At 49.8% G+C, this 16,453-nt stretch overlaps 1 protein-coding gene across 1 annotated transcript in view; it reads right to left on the bottom strand.

The window, feature by feature from the left end:
• Window positions 1-16,453, bottom strand: part of LOC144798005 (polycystin-1-like protein 2) — a 365,276-nt gene that overhangs the window by 258,719 nt on the left and 90,104 nt on the right. Inside the window, exon 6 of the mRNA XM_078668796.1 lies at window positions 4,500-4,627. Coding sequence (XP_078524922.1) covers window positions 4,500-4,627 — 128 coding nt within the window. The remainder of the gene's footprint in view (window positions 1-4,499; window positions 4,628-16,453) is intronic.

Genomic DNA, 16,453 nt, shown 5'->3' with positions numbered 1-16,453 from the left:
GTGCATTATCAACCTCGCGGTTAAATGCTAACTCTGGTATAACATTATCAAAACATGTCGAGTAAGGTGTCATACGATTTGGGATACTACCCCCTCGCCAATTCTGGAGACGGGGGTAGCATTCCACCCTTCTAGAGGGACACGACATGTATGTAACTGTGAACCCAGGTTAAAGTTAACTCGAGCCTCAGCATCACAAAATGGATGCTGCCACCACAGACACAAGTCTGACCTCCTGCTGATGGGAGTCCTTCCAGCGAGGATGGCCTGGACAAAGGGTTTCCTGCCTTGGGAGGTGCTAGCACCACCCCAGACAGGATTTTGTGTATTGAGGTAGGGAGGCCTGAAAGTAATGAGACATGCCTGGGGCACACAAGGTGCCCTGTGCATACACCGGTTCAAACCAGTTGCTGGGCATCCCAGCCCCAGCTCTGGCGGGAAACCGGACAAAGGATAGGGGGTGTAGCCACCCCCCTTCCTGGTCCCACCCAGGGGAGGGACCTAGTCAGTAGTGCAGCCCCCTTTAGGAGAATAAAGGTAGGAGCTGGTCCCATTCCAAAACAGATTATCCTGAACTCGTCAACAAGAAGAAACTCTGGCCTTCGACGTTCTGCTCCACAGAAGACTGAAGAATCTCCCTTGTGGACAAGGAGTGTCCACCCTGCAACTGCAGGCACCATCAAGAGTCCAGCGGCTTCACTTTGTCGTCTTCCCTCGAGGATCCAGACTTCAGAGCCCGACGAGACCCGGATTCCCAGACCTCTCCGACCTCAACCTACATCTACAGCAAAGCTGAGACCCGTGGGTACGACGAGACACGTGGGACCGGCCATCTTGAACGAACCTGCACTTCGCTTCCAGCACAACTCCCGAGGTAAACTCGACCAAGTGCTTTGGGGATTGAGAAGCTCCAGCCCCGAGCAGCCCCTGCACCGAAGATCCGCCCTCCAGCATCCACGAGATCTGCGTGGGGCCCTTCTGCTTGTTTGCTGTTTGACGCGTTGTCTGGTCACTTGCCGGCTGGCTAGTGGCCTCCTAGACGACGAACCTTTGAATCTTTGCTGCTGGTCTGGTTGCTCCACACTGGCCCTTGCTCCCTTCCAAAAGAGGGGCACCCCGGACTCTCCTAGTCCGCACCAGACGTCTTTTCCCTTCACCGCGTGGGTTGCCTTTGCCAAGGCCTGTTGAGTCCAATCCCGGATCCGACACCGCCGACAGCGAGAGCCTGCGTGGGACAGCTCGTGCCTCCATCCTGGTCGTCGAAGACACCTCCTGGTCCACGTGGCTGCAGAGTCAAGCGTCCACTCTTCACCTGATCGCGACGACGACATCTGGTTCCTTCCTGGTTCCACTCCAGTCACTGGCTAGTGACTGTGAACATTGTCCCCTCTGCTTTCAGGTCTCCTTCTTCAACAATCCACCCTTGGATTGCACCGGACATCTTCCTCCTGGTCGCCTGCAGCATCTTTTCTTTCAGGCTCCATTGACTTCAACGCGAGAACCCGACGCACTTTGACACCTATGCACCCGCGGCCCGTGGGTGAGGTAACAAGAGCATTTCGGTGCTCAAGGGTAGTTTAACTGTCCTAGTGTCCAGTTCCACAGTCGTTTTAGTCCTACCTAGTCAGGATTGTCCGTACTCACCTTTTACTTGAACTGTACTGTCCATAGACGTTGTTACGCATCTCGCGTGTGAGTTCACACTCTGCACACGCGTTCCGTGGGCCTCCTATTACTTACCTGAAGTTAGTGTAGCGTGGTCCCATCGATCCTACAGCCTCTGGACAGCTCCATTCCTTTTATCGACTTTCACATTCCACTTACTTAGTATATGGTTTGTCGTGCCCCTAGGGCACCATTGTAATTTTGTGCAACTTGTAGTGTTTTTCGTAAGAGATTGTCATGTGCTTAGCCCTCTGACCTCATAAAGAGTTCAGAGGTGTTGTTATTAATAAATATACTGTTTATTTTCATAACAACCTGTGTGGTGTCCTTTCATCTGGTATTCAAGGGGTTATATTGTGGTAAAACAGCTGGCTTCACATGCCAAAAGAGTTTAGCCTAAGACTGCTTTGTCCATGCTACTATTAGGACTTACAACCAATCACCATAAGGGTTGTTTGGACTGATACAAGGTGGTCACTAGAACTAGTGAGCATCATATATCAGGCCACCTTCTCACACAGACTTACTAGTGACGGTTGAGAGGATTAAACGTGTGGGTCACCCTCAGCAGGTTAATGGAGTCTTGTAATATGTTTTAGAGCTCTTCGCAGAGGACTTAAGACTTCTGCTATTGCTGTTTTTATGTTTTCAGTGTTCACCGATGAAGATACAGAGTATTAAGAGGTCCAACCACATTTAGTCCAATATTCTCATTTTCTCTTAAGTTTAAAGTAGCTCAGTGGGCTTGCATACCTGCCACTGAGCAATTGGTAAAGTCAAGTTAGGTCTACCACTTGAAAAGTCACAAATTGTGGGTTGACTGTGGCCTTTTCATGTAGGTGTAATGGGAAATCATTTTAAGGGGTGCATTGGTATTCCGGATCCTTTCTTGGCTCAAGGGGACAGTGGCACAAACTGGGCAAGTTCCTGAGGCATTTTTGTATTGCCCTGAAATGCCGAATCTTCCTTCAATAGGCATATATATAATCAGGTCAAATATCAACTTGTTGAAACATTTGAATACCCTCAGAGGATTAAAATGTTTTGACCTGTTGTGGTCAAAACATTTCCCTCCTTTGAGGATCAGAGGGTCCTGATAGGATGGATGCTACCAGACAAACTCCAAAGCCTGACATCCGATCCGAATCACCATCTTTTGCGGTAGAAAACAGTGTCTACAGCAACTGGAGAACAATTTCCTGGACTCTTCCTGGCTCCTTATGTGGGGTACTTTCTGGGTTGTCCTGAAGCAGGCTGTTCTGAGGCACTATAGGAATGGTCAACAAAGGGGGCCAGAAAGCCATTATGACCTAGGCCACACATTTTCCACTTGTTTGTAGATTTGTAATTGTAATCAAACTTGCTGTCTTGAGTAATACGAGGCAGCTTACAATGGCAAACCACTAGATGACACCAGACAGATGTTTTCTGTTCACCAATAGTACATTGTCTTTTAGTTCTGCAATAAGCAAGACCTTTCGCTTTTATTAAAGTTATACAAAGAATGCACTTATAGAGGTTTTCAGTCAGCCCTCTTCATCCAGTGGCCTGCCGTTGAGTCCTTCATTCTTTCTTACAATAACTACAGCACACATTATGGGACATTGGGAACTCCACTTCAGCCACTAGCAAACTTCACAATGAGTGAGGGCATTTTGCTCTTTCACAAGGTACACATCAACACACAAAGTATAGACTATTATAGCCAGGTGCTTTTTTAAACAAAAAAAACTATTTTTGCTTTCAGCCAATACCAGACCTACTGGATTTGCCATTGCCTATTTAATATTTAGGAACAGCTGCTTTTAGCACCTGCCAAAACAGAGGAAGCATCAAAAAGACCTCGCAGTGCAATGTGGTACCACGCTTTGCATAAACATCTGAGAATCCTGACTATAGGATACAGCCCTAAAACCCACAACAATTCATCTAAGGACGTGGGAGTAGTCAGGAATAGGGATGCATGGCAGACTGACACAAAACATATCAACAACACGTGCAGAGCCCCTCTCTCCCTCCCTCTTTTTAAACAAAGTTTGAGTATTTGAGATCCCTCTGTATTAAAACACTGGGTGAAAGGTAATTATACCTCTTTTGTCTTCCCTAAACATTCATGAAAGAGGCTGTACCTCACTATTATTCTCTCAGGTGATGAAAGGAGGGCTAGATTTGAGGAGCACTTATGATGACGCCTTAAACCCAACACCTGGGTGGTCTATCGCACAGAAGTTGTAACCAGGTGTGTCAGAGGCTCAAGTTATTTTGAAGGCCGGCATAGCTAGGTTACAGTTTGCAGATGACAAAAGATGTACACACCCCAGCAATCAAAATGGCTCCAGCATCTCCCAGCCATGTTCTGTTTTTAAAATACATCAACTGGGCAACCTTATCACAGTTTAGGTGTCAAGGTAAAAGTAGTCATAACGAAATGTCACCACTAAGGGAGTTATTCCTAAAGAAATCTGTATCTTTACATCTTTTTGACTTCAACAGTGTTCTTTTATAATAATTTAAAGTTATTGAAGTCCTAATTTAAATGTACTTTACAGACTATTATGGCAATCAAAATGTTGTTTACAAATGTAATAAAATGGGGGGAAAAGTCCTCTAAGTTTGACATTTTTGTTCTGATATTTCCCCGTCATACCTATCAGGTAAATTTACATACCATGACCCTGAACTGAATCATTTGAATAAGAAGACGTTATCCTCAAATTCTGCCTGGTGTATTGAAGACCTCTGCTTTAAATCAAACAGCCCTCTGCGTGTCCCTCTTTCCCACCTCCAGCTGACATGAACCCACCTGATCTAGAACTTTGCACATTGGCCATTACCTGACAATTTGTGTGGAGAACATTGGAGTCTTCATTAAGAACAGAGGTTTCTTCTCCGTCAAATCAAATGTTTTGGCGAGTTCCAGGTTACGGAGGACGGTAACTAAGGACTGGGAGATATTTTGTTTCTAAAGAAAAAGCCACAAGTTAATTTTTACAATGTATTTGGTTGCATAACACGCAGAAGAGAGGGGGATGACAGAAAGAGAGACCAAGAGTTGATTTGATAGGGTGACTGACATGGAAATTGGGATCCAGGTATGAAACAATAACAGCAGAGAATGTCAGAAGCCATTGAAGGCAAGCTGGCAGGAAGAGTGAAGGAGAAAAGCAAGTGACAGAGAAGTGGAGGAAAACAGTGAGGCATGGATGGGGCAAACAGAATGAGGGAGAAAGATGTACAGATTTCTCTTCCAGGGAATACTCATCAAAGGCATAAGCACATGAATATTCCCTCCCATGAGCGAGGACCCCGGAAAACATGAAACATATGTGAAAAACATATATGAAGATATATATATATATATATATATATATATATATATATATATATATATATATATATATATATATATATATTTATATCCAAAAGAGAACGGCATACCTTACGAGCACTAAGTTCTTTGTTTCATGCTGTGTTTAGAAATAATCTTGGAAAATAAATTCTTCGTGATATAATTCCTGCTGGTGTGCGGCCCTGTTACTTCTGCTGTGGAGGTGTTGTGGACATTGATTGCGGTGCGGTTCGACCGCGAGGGCAACGCACCCGGTTTTGCAGCGCCTGATGCCGAGGGAATGGAACCGCTTTTGCTCGATATATATATATATATATATATATATATATATATATATAATAACCAACAATGCAGCCTTCCATAAACTAATAAACTAGAGGCTAAGTAATGCTATAAGTATTCCCTTGATTCCCTTTGCACATATATACAAACAAAAAAAGCAGGGAATGATAAAGTACTTTTAAAAATGCTTTAATGCACAGTAGAAACCATAATCCTGTAAAGAGGAATGAAAGCATTGCCAGCTCACAGGCTGCATTGTAGAAACCTTAGTGAAGAAAGCTGAAAAGCTAACCCATAAGAACACATAGAGAAACTGGCACTGTGCTTTTAAGGCAGCCATGACCCCTAGATTCCCATCATGCCTCAGGGGTGACAGTTAGGTTAGTTGTTCTTTCCGGCTCCTTCAGTCAGGACCCTGGTTAATTCAGCTCTCTTTTTTCTGATTTTCTGTCAGTCTACTCAAGGTATTTCCTTGTGCCAAAAACAAAAAAACAAACACACAAATTCAGACCTATCCTGGATCTTCGATCTCTGAACAAGGTCATCCAGAAGGAGAAGTTTTGTATGTTGGCGCTGCATAAAATATATCCGCACCTACACGAAGGGGATTGGATGTGTTCGATAGACCTCCAAGATGCATACTTCCACATCCTGATTGCTCCACGTCATTGCAAGTTCCTGCGATTCATGGTAGGCGCCAGACATTACCAGTTCAGAGTCTTACCGTTCGGCCTCAAATATGCACCGCGAGTGTTCACAAAATGCATGGCAGTGGTGGCCGCAGCTTTACATCGCCAAGGCCTGTTCGTGTATCCGTATCTGAACGATTGGCTGTTGAAGAGTTCGTCCCCCCAAATGGTGAGGAACCAAATCTACTATATCGCTTGGATCTTCATGTGAACATGGAAAAATCGGTTCATCAGCCCACTCAAACTCTCCATTATCTAGGTGCCACCCTAGATGCCAGCATAGGAAAAGTGTTTCCTTCGGAGAAGAGACTGTTGTTAATGAAACAGAAATGCAATGTCCTTCTTCAAGCGCATCAACCATCAGTACGACAAGTGGCATCACTAGTGGGGTCAATGGCCTCTTGCATTTTTCTCATCCACAACTCCAGATTGAAAATGAGACCGCTACAGCAGGATCTGGAAGACAAATGGGGCCAGTCATCAGGACATTGGGAAGATCGAATTCTCCTTTCCCATTGAGCGGAAACGTCCATTGTCTGGTGGACTCAACCGAAAAATCTCTTAGTGGGAGTCCTTTTCCATCAACCTCTTCCAAAACAATCCCTGATCACGGATGCCTCTCTTCAAGGATGGGGGGCGCACATGGGTTGCCTACAGGCTCAGGGCAGGTAGTCGAGCAAAGAGCTAACCTATATTAGAATTGTGAGCAGTTCATCTAGCCCTCAAGGCATTCCATCCATCGATTCGGTCACAGTCGATACTAATACAGACAGACAATATAACCCCATGTATTACTTAAACAAACAAGGTGGGACTCGCTCTTGCCCACTGTCTCTGGACTCACAAGCAATTTGGCACTGGCTCCCGGCCAGGAATCTCTCGATCACAGCGGTGCACCTGCCAAGGGGAACAGAACGTGCAGGCAGACGCACTCAGCCAGCACTTCGAAGAACAAGAAGACTATGTGCTCAACGACGAGGTGGTGGCGCACATTTTTCATCAATGGGGTAATCCATCCATCGACCTCTTTGCAGACAACCAAAACAAAAAATGCTGTGTCTTCTCGTCCAGATTTTACCAGCCAGGAACGAGAGGGAATGCTCTTTTGATAGACTGGTCCGGAACATTTGCATATGCTTTTCTGACCCTTCCTCTCATCCCGAAGGTGGTGACCAAGCTCAACCGATCCCAGATGAAGATGATCCTGATAGCACCGGACTGGCCTCGCCAATGGTGGTATCCGGACCTGTTGCAACTCTCAATGTGTCCACACAGGAAGCTTCTGTGCAGACTGGACCTACTGACCTAAATGTGCGGGAATATTCTGCACCCCTCACTGAACTTGGCAGCATGGCTCCTGAGGTCCTGCAATACGGCCACCTGAATCTCCCTCAGGACTGTATGGAAATTTTGAGGGAGTCAAAGAGACCATCCACAAGGAGTTCTTACTCTTTCAAATGGAAAAGGTTTGTCCGACCTCCTTCTCCTCCTTGGGAGTTAAATCTTGTTCTGTCCAAGTTAATGGGTCCTCCTTTCGAGCCCATTCATAAGGCCACATTACAGCACCTAACAAGGAAAGTTGCTTTTCTAGTGGCTATCACGTCAGCACTCACAGTAAGTCAAATCTAGGCACTCTGCTCTAAAGAACCGTACACGTTTTTTCATCACTATAGGGTGGTTTTGAGGACTCATCCTTCTTTCCTACCAAAAGTGGTGTCTGATTTTCATGTCAACCAAACAATTTCTCTTCCCTCTTTTTTTCCCAATCCTGCTACGCCAGGGGAAAGGTCTCTTCACTCTCTAGACCTTAAGAGGGTTCTTAAATTCTATTTGGAGGGAACAAAGTCCATTAGAAAGTCTGACCAATTGTTTCTAAACTATGGTGCCATTAGGACAGGTTTTCCAGCCTCTAAACATTCCATTTCAAGGTGGATAGTGTCCTGCATTAAGCTGGCTTATCGGTTGGCTAACAAGCTTCTATTGGTTTCCCCTTACGCTCACTCCACTAGCGGAAAAGCGGCTACAATAGCTTTCTTACATAATGTACTGATGGCCGAGATTTGCAAGGCAGCAACTTGGAAATCAGTACAAACGTTTACAAGACACTATTGTCTTGAATCCGACTCCACAGCAGACACCCAAGTAGGCCAAGCCTCCTTGAGGAATTTGTTCCAATGCTAGCTGGATTAGAGTTGTTGTGTTTTTGACAGTGTATTTTTTTTGCTTGATTTTATATTTATCGTTTGCCCGCAAGAAGAGGGGATGGGCTTGCTACTCGATTTATGTGCTTATGACTATTGATGAGGATCCCCTGGAAGAGAAGGAAAAATTACTTACCTGTAATCCTGGTTCTCTTCCAGGGGTATCCTCATCAACGTGATAAGCAACACTCCCGCCTCCCCGGGCAAATGATCAAGGTAAATGTCATCTCTTTGTGCCCTGGACTCCGGGTCTCCGTAAAGAACAACTGACCTAACTGTCACCCCTGAGGCATGATGGGAAGCTAGGGGTCATGGCTGCTAAAGGCACGGTGCCAGTTTTTCTATGTGTTCCTATGGGTTAGCTTTTCAGCTTTCTACACTAAGGTTTCTACAATGCAGCCTGTGAGCTGGCAATGCTTACATTCCTCTTTGCAGGATTATGGTTTCTACTGTGCATTAAAGCATTTTCAAATGTACTTTATTTTCCCTGCTTTTTTTGTTTGTATATATGTGCAAAGGGAAATCTTATAGCATTACTCAGCCTCTAGTTTATTGAAGGCTGCATTGTTGGTTATTCTTTATATATATATATATATTCCACGGCTTGGCTCAAAGTTTCTGTAATCCAATGGCGCTCTGTTCACCGGTGCCGAACTGCTAAGCAGAGCCCTGCTTTTAGTTATATTATCCAACTCCCTTACACGAAGGAAAAAAGTTCGCACTCACAAAACACGAAATCGTACTTGGAATGCTGTATTTTGACGAATAAAAAAGAAAACTGGGAAGGATACCTTTTGTGAGTGCGAACTTTTTTCCTTCGTGTAAGGGAGTTGGATAATATATATATATATATATATATATATATATATATATATATATATATATATATATATATATATATATATATATATATATATATATCTTCATATATGTTTTTCACATATATATATATTTTATTTTTTCCAGGGTCCCCACGCATGGGCGGGAATATTCATGTGCTTATGACTTTGATGAGGATACCCCTGGAAGAGAACCAGGATAACAGGTAAGTAACTTATCCTTCGGTAACAAAGTCTGAAATAAAGTGTAGGGAGAGGGCGAGATAAAGGGGCAGAGAGAAATGGAGAGAATTAAAAAGAGATGGAAAGACAGATTTGAATCAGATGAAGTGAAGGCAAGCGAGAGAAATGATATGAAGGTGAAATAAGAGGCTAAACAGCAAGACATGGGGTAAAGTAGGAGAGTTATACTAAAAACGAAAAATTGCCCATTAGACAAAAATTATACTGAAGATGAGAAAGAGAATCCCATATTTTAGTCACATATTCCATCTTATTCCGGTGGTAAAGTCTTACTGAAGGGAGTCCGTATCAGTATATCAGTACACTTTAATAACAACAAGCATTAGCAAAGCTAATAGATCTCGGCTCCTTAAGGCCATGCTACTGTCTTTGACAATGCTTTTTACTTGCCCCATACACGAAGGCAACAGCAAGGTGATGGATGGAATGCTTGAATCAAACTTAGCCACTGACAATTGCTCGGGCTGCATCCCAAACCATTGTTGAGCCCATAAAGAGGGCAAAACTGATCCTGGGTTTGAAGACGACCTGGCTTGGCAGTTCGGAATGGAATGTTCCCACTGGAGCAGGGTCAAGAATAATTTGTATTTAGCTGGATCCAATCTGAGGTGGTATGGTGAGCAAAATAATGGTGGATTTGGAAGTGACCCCGAGTAATTACCAGTGGCCTAGATTAATTCAAGAATTCCAGTACATCACTTTGTTGTATACTTTGCTATGTGCACTAATGGCTGGCAACTTTGCAATTGATGTTCAATTAAAGAGACCAATTATAGAATGGCTGCTGATGTGTGCAAATGTGTTTTCATGTATGCATGCCATGTGCACATGTACACCTGTGAGAAACGATTCATGCATGTGTCCTGAGGCATAGTGGTAATGTTTAAGTTAACAATCTAAAATGGCGAAAAGCCGTGTTGGAGTAGTTAAGAAAAAAGAAAAAAAGTAAGGATGTGGGAGTAGTCAGGAATAGGGATGCACTCATAGTAACCATGGCAAACTGACACAAAACATAGCATCATTGTCATGCACACAAACATAGTACCAATGGCAGTGATTGTCACTTTAGGAAGTAGCAATGTCCCTCATTCCTTCTGGGTGCCCCTCTCGTACCGTGCAATGAGGCCCCCTTAATTTCGTTACGCCAGTGCCCCAAGTTTTCTATTGATGAAGTTATAGCAGGAACCACAGACGTCTGCATTAATGTAGAGACTCAAGAGCAGCTCAGCAGTCCTTTTGAACAGCAGAGCACTCATAAAAAAGAATACATTATAAAAAAAAAAAATACAATGGAAGCAGGACTAAAAGCATCAAGGAATGTGGAAGAAAGTAAAAACAGTGTGGGCAGGGGCAAGTGGGAACAACAAAAGGAAATGAAAGTATGCACAAGCTCAATTAAAGGAAGCAAGCAACCGAGCAGTGCTTTGCAACTGACTGGCTCTTCTAGGGGGCGTGGCTTAAGCGCCAACGAGCATGGTCGCCTGAGTCGCCGGCTCCGGGCCGATCTCGGCGAGTTATCCTGACAGACCTCCTCCCCAGCGGCGCCGCCGACCTGCTGCGGTCCCTGATTATCCGAGGGTGACTCGGCTCCTGCTGTGAGCCGGGGGAGTGTCACGATCGCCTTGATTCCGGCGGCCGCCGGGAGGCTAGGGCTCCGACGGACGGCCATCTTGCCGTGGGCCTGCAACCGGCCCGGATCCCCGGCCTCGATTTCGGAGGGCCCGCCGGGGGGGCTGACCCATCGCGGCGGAGTGGGAGTCGGCCCGACCGGAAGGCTCACCCGGCTGTGGAGGACGCCGCGGACTTCTCGCGCAGGTCGCCGAGGGCCTGAGGCGGCGCCTGGCGGGTGTACACGGACGGAGGCCCAGATCCGAGTGGGGCGCAGGCGGCGCTACACCCAGCTGGTGGCGTGTCTCCTGCTGCGGAGTGCACTGCGGACGTGGCTGTTGCGACGGAGCAGGTACTGTGTGGAGCAGTGCTGGCCTGAGGTCACGCGACAGGCGCTCTGGGGCAGAGACTTATAATTCTGGAGCGGCGTCGGCCGGACGCCAGACGCAGGAGTGGGTGCCCGGCCCCTGAGGGCCTGATTGGTCGTTTGGAGGACTGGGAGCTGGGAAACTACCAGGGGCCCACTAGCGCCTTGAGGGGGCCGTGCTGGCACTCTAGTGGTGGCGTATTGGAACCTACGGCATGGGCCCCGGACTGCGGGCGACCTCCGGCCTACTTCGGCGTGCCTGATCTTTCTGGCGCAGGTCCCTGCCCTTGGCCCTGGATGTGCGCTGGTGGGGGCACGGAGATACGTTTGTGCTCCCCTGGTCTGGGACCTGCTTTCTGGACCTTACGGTCGTCCGTTGGGGGCCTGGCATGTCGTGGCGTACCCTGCATGGCTAGCGGTCCGTGTTAGCGAACGGGGAGTCGGAGAGTGGACCTACACTGTACCCAAGACTTGACCAGTAGCCCTCGCCCTATACCACGCACGGGCCTGCTGGGTGGAGGTGCGTCCTGCGACGCTATTGACACTACGGGACGGACCTCCGGTGCTTGCCGCAACCGCGTGCTCTGGTGGTGCGTCATGGGGAAGCCGCGGAAGGGCGCTGGTGCGACCTCGACGGACCAGGCTGAAGACCCTCCTGACGCGCACGACCATCGATCGCCGGATAGCCAGAGCCCAGGTCTTCAGCAACAACAGATGGACCAGATCCTTAAGGCCATAGGGGACACGAGAGAGGTGCTGCGTCAGGATATTGCGCTGGTTTCAACGAACCTCGGCCTACTGAAAGCGGATCACGACAAGCTTGCCGACCGCGTCAAATCCACGGAGCTGGTGCTTGAGACACTAGAACCGGCCCGGAAAGCGACGGACGCTACGCTGGGTGATCTGGTGCGTAGGGTGCAGCAACTGGAGAGGAGAGCGGCTGATGCAGAAGGGCGCAACAGACGCAACAACATCAGAGTGGTGGGTTTGGCCGAAAATGTCGAGGGGGATGACATGGTCTCTTATCTTGAACGTTGGCTACGAGATGTGGTGGTACCTGAGGGCCTGACGAGCTTCTATACTCTGGAGAGAGCCCATAGGGTCCCGGCCCGACCTCTGGCCCCGGGCCGTCCCCCTCGGCCTGTCATAGCCCGCCTGCTGCACTTCAGGGATCGAGACATTATCCTGCGGCAAGCTAGATCAAATGGTCCGTACAAGGTGGACAATGCGTCTCTGTCCCTCTTTCCTGACTACTCACAAGAGGTCCAGCGAAACCGCTTCTCCTTCGTTGCTGTCAAGCGAGCTCTCCGCGACGAGGGAGTCCAGTATTCTTTGTTGTTCCCGGCACACTTGAAGGTGCTGGTGGACGGAGTGGCGACGTTCTGTGACACGCCGGATGACGCCTGGCAATGGCTGGAACGCTACAGTGCGGGCAAGGATGGTACGGGAACGTGGACGGAGGCTACTGAGGGCCGACCATAGCCGCGACGGAGCAGGCGCAATCGGAAGCGAGGACTGAGCCGGCGATCCCCACCGGCATCGCAGACGGAACTGGAGAGGCAGGCCGCCTTGCAGGCGGTGTCGCTTATTTCTGGAGCGGCGGCAGAGGGCCCTGTGATGGACTCGGGCTCCCAATTGGGCTCTGATGAAACGGGTCTGGGAGGCTCGGATGGGGGTTCGGAGAAGGAGTCTGGGGATTTACCTCAGGTTACCCCTCAGACGGCCGAGGGACTGTTGGACGAGTGACTGCCAGGCGGCCGTGCAATGAACAGTAAGGAGGGGTGTTTGGCCTATGGAGATGACTATGACAGGGTTACTTGAGGTCCTTTCGGAAGGGGTGTTGGGTGGGGCTACTCTCCCTGTCTTCCTGGGGTATTGATGGTGCTGCCGGGGCCCTATGGCACTATGACCTTGATTGGGCGGGGGCGCTGCCTGGGCGGTGGGGGGGAGAAGTTCTTTCTCACTCGGGATCGGCCCATCACGGTGTGGTGGGTCTCTGGCTGTCCAGCCGGAGGTGCTGCGCTATCCCCTCTATCTCACATCCTTTGTGAGTCTCTGGTGCTTTCCAAAGTTTCCCTCACCTGTGGGGGCAGGAGTTTGGATGGGTAACAACTGTTTGATGCCTGTTCTGGGGGTGGGTGGGTTGGGGGAGAGTTGGGGGTGTTTGATGTTGCAGGGGTCTGTCAGTGTGCCACTAGGGTTGTTGAGGTTCTGTTACAGCTATAGATTTACCAATGGCGGCTAAGTTGGAACTGAAATGTGTTACATGGAATGTGCGGGGGCTCAACTCCATGAGTAAGAGGTAGAAGGTGCATGCATATCTAGTGCATAGGGGGGTCCAGATAGCCTTTCTGCAGGAAACGCATTTGACTCTGGCGGAGGGGCGAGCTCTGCCGCGGCGTTGGAGGGGGCAACTTTACTATACTACCTACTCTGCTCATGCTAGGGGGGCGTTGATTTGGGTTCGGGCGGGCGTCCCCTTCCAGCCCATAACGACGGAGATTGACTCGGAAGGGAGGTTTGCAGCGGTGCTGGGGAGACTGGATGGCCGAGACGTCACGCTTTGCAGTGTTTATGTCCCTAATTTTGACCAAGCCACGTTCTTCTCGGCGTTATCGACAAGATTGGCGCCACTGTTGATCGGCACGGTGTTCATAGGGGGGGACTTCAATTCGGTGGTGGATGTGGATTTAGATCGCTCTCATCCTCCCCTGGCTCAGTCGGCGGTGCGCAGGGTGGCCAGAGCCCGGAGGGCCTGGCAAGAGCATTGGGGCTTACTGGACGCCTGGCGTACGCTCCATTCTGACGATAGGGACTACTCGTTCTACTCTGCACCCCATGATCTCCACGTCCGCCTCGACACCTTCCTCTGTACTGCTGGGGCCCAGGAGCTAGTGCGCAGTAGTACTTGGCGAAGACTATCTCAGACCACAACCCTTGCTTACTCACAGTCCTCTGGTCTAGACAGCGGCAGCCGATTCCCACGTGGCGACTGAACCCGCTGATGCTGGAAGACCCGGTATTCCGCACGGAATTGCAGGAATGCCTTGAGCGCTATTTCCGGGAGAACGCGGGCACCGCCACTACCAGAGCGACCGAATGGGATGCCTTCAAGGTGGTGGTGTGAGGCGCATGCCTCTCCTCGTCGGCCGGGGTACGTAAGACGCTGCTGGCAGACGTGGAACGGGAGGAGGACTCGCTTCGGCGGGTGGAGAGGGCTAGCCACGCGGCAGGGAGCGATAGGGAGGAAATCCTGGCGGCAAGGGAACAAGTAGCCGTACAAGTGGAAAGGCTTCGCTGCCATGACTACCGGGAATACATGGTTCGGGCCCACACTGTGAGGGACCGAGCCGGATCGCTGCTGGCGTGGCTGGCAAATCCCCACTTTGGGGGCGCGCCGATTCTGTCCCTAGCTACTCCTGCCGGGGCGCTGGTTCACTCCCAACGGGAAATTAATGACCAGTTCCTAGCTTATTACTCGACGCTGTATCGATGCAGGCTACCCTTGCTCCCAACGGGTTTGGAGGCCTTCTTGGAGGAGGCCCAGCTGCCGCAGCTGGACCCAGAACAAGGGAACGCCCTGGGCGCAGCTGTGACGCAGGGGGAGATTAGAGCGGCGATTAAACACATGGCTCGGAAGAAGACGCCGGGGGGTGATGGTCTTCCGGTGGAGTTCTATGCTGCATTCCTGGACCTTCTGGTGCCTCAGTTGTTACAGGTATACGATGAGGCGTGGGAACTGGGAAGGCTGCCGGAGTCGGCGAGGGAGGCGATCATTGTGCCGTTGTTGAAGAAGGGCGGCCAATCCACGGCGAGAACGGCATACCGTCCACTCTCGATGCTTACTGTGGACTATAAAATACTGAGCAGGATTCTGGCTACGCGTTTGTCGGCTCATATGTGTTCCCTCGTCCTCCCGGACCAGGCGGGCTTCATTCCCACGCGAAATACCTCTGCGTGTATACGGCGCTTGCTACGGGTCATGAATGTTGAGGGGGAGGGTCCTCCGACTGCGGCTGTCCTGTCGGTGGATATCGAAAAGGCGTTCGATAGCGTGGAATGGCCGTACCTGTTCGGTGTGTTGCGTCAGTTTGTATTGGGGGACGGCTTCGTCCGCTGGACGCAACTGTTATATGCTTCCGCTACTGCCAGGGTTCGCACGGGCCGTACAATATCTGCGGCATGTGCGGTGACGAGGGGTCCTAGGCAGGGCTGCTCCCTGTCCCCGCTTCTATTCGCCTTGGCGATTGAACCACTGGCGGCGCGGGCGCGCCAGGGGCGGCTTTATGAGGGGGTATTGTTGCGTGGTGTCCAACACCACATCTCTCTGTATGCCGATGACCTCCTGTTGTACCTGGCTGACGTGACGACCTCGGTGCGGGCAGCGCGGGCCTTGCTCCGAGAGTTTGGCGAACTATCGGGTCTCCGTGTTAATTGGTCCAAGACCTGCCTGTTCCCCCTGACTCCCTGGTGTGCACGGCCTGCGGAACTTGGAGAGCTACGATGGGAGCCGGAATGTATGCCGTACTTCGGGGTTCACATTTATCATACCCACTCGTTTCTGTATGAGGGAAATGTGGGCAGAGCGCTGAGAGGCATCAGGGGCAGTATTGGATTCTGGCGTACCCTACCCCTGTCCGTGGCCGGGCGAATAGCCTTACTAAAGATGGTGGTTCTCCCGCGCTTGCTTTATTTTTTCTGTACACTACCGGTGCGTATCCCGCTCTCCTTTTTCCGGACTTTAAGGTCACTGGTGATAGGATTCATATGGGGCTCTGGCAGGAGGCGTGTGGCTCTCTCCACCCTACTTCGATCGCGGGAGGAAGGTGGGCTAGCTGTGCCGGATTTTGAATGGTACTACCTGGCAGCACAGCTGCAGTGGCTTTCCCAGGCTGTGGCGCGGGAGTTTAGGGGGCCGGACGGCCCGCATGACAGATTTGTACAGCGCCATGTCCTGTCCTTCATATTGCTACAGCAGGGACTTCGTCTGGACCAGTTGTCTATGGAGGAACGCACCCTCCGCCACTGCTGGCTTCATAGTCAAAAACGGGCAGGTATCCACGTCCCATATGCGCCGGAGATCCCCTTAGGCATGTGCACAGCCTTACCGCACGGCGGGGACTGGTCAGGGCTAGCCACTTGGGAAGACTGTGGGCTCCACATGGTGGGAGATCTCGACAGGGATGGTGTCCTGCTGTCGTTTTCTGACC

The sequence above is a fragment of the Lissotriton helveticus genome, chromosome 12 (assembly GCF_964261635.1).
Source record: "Lissotriton helveticus chromosome 12, aLisHel1.1, whole genome shotgun sequence".
NCBI classification, from domain to species: Eukaryota; Metazoa; Chordata; class Amphibia; order Caudata; family Salamandridae; genus Lissotriton; species Lissotriton helveticus.
This window is presented reverse-complemented; position numbering and strand designations above follow the sequence as displayed.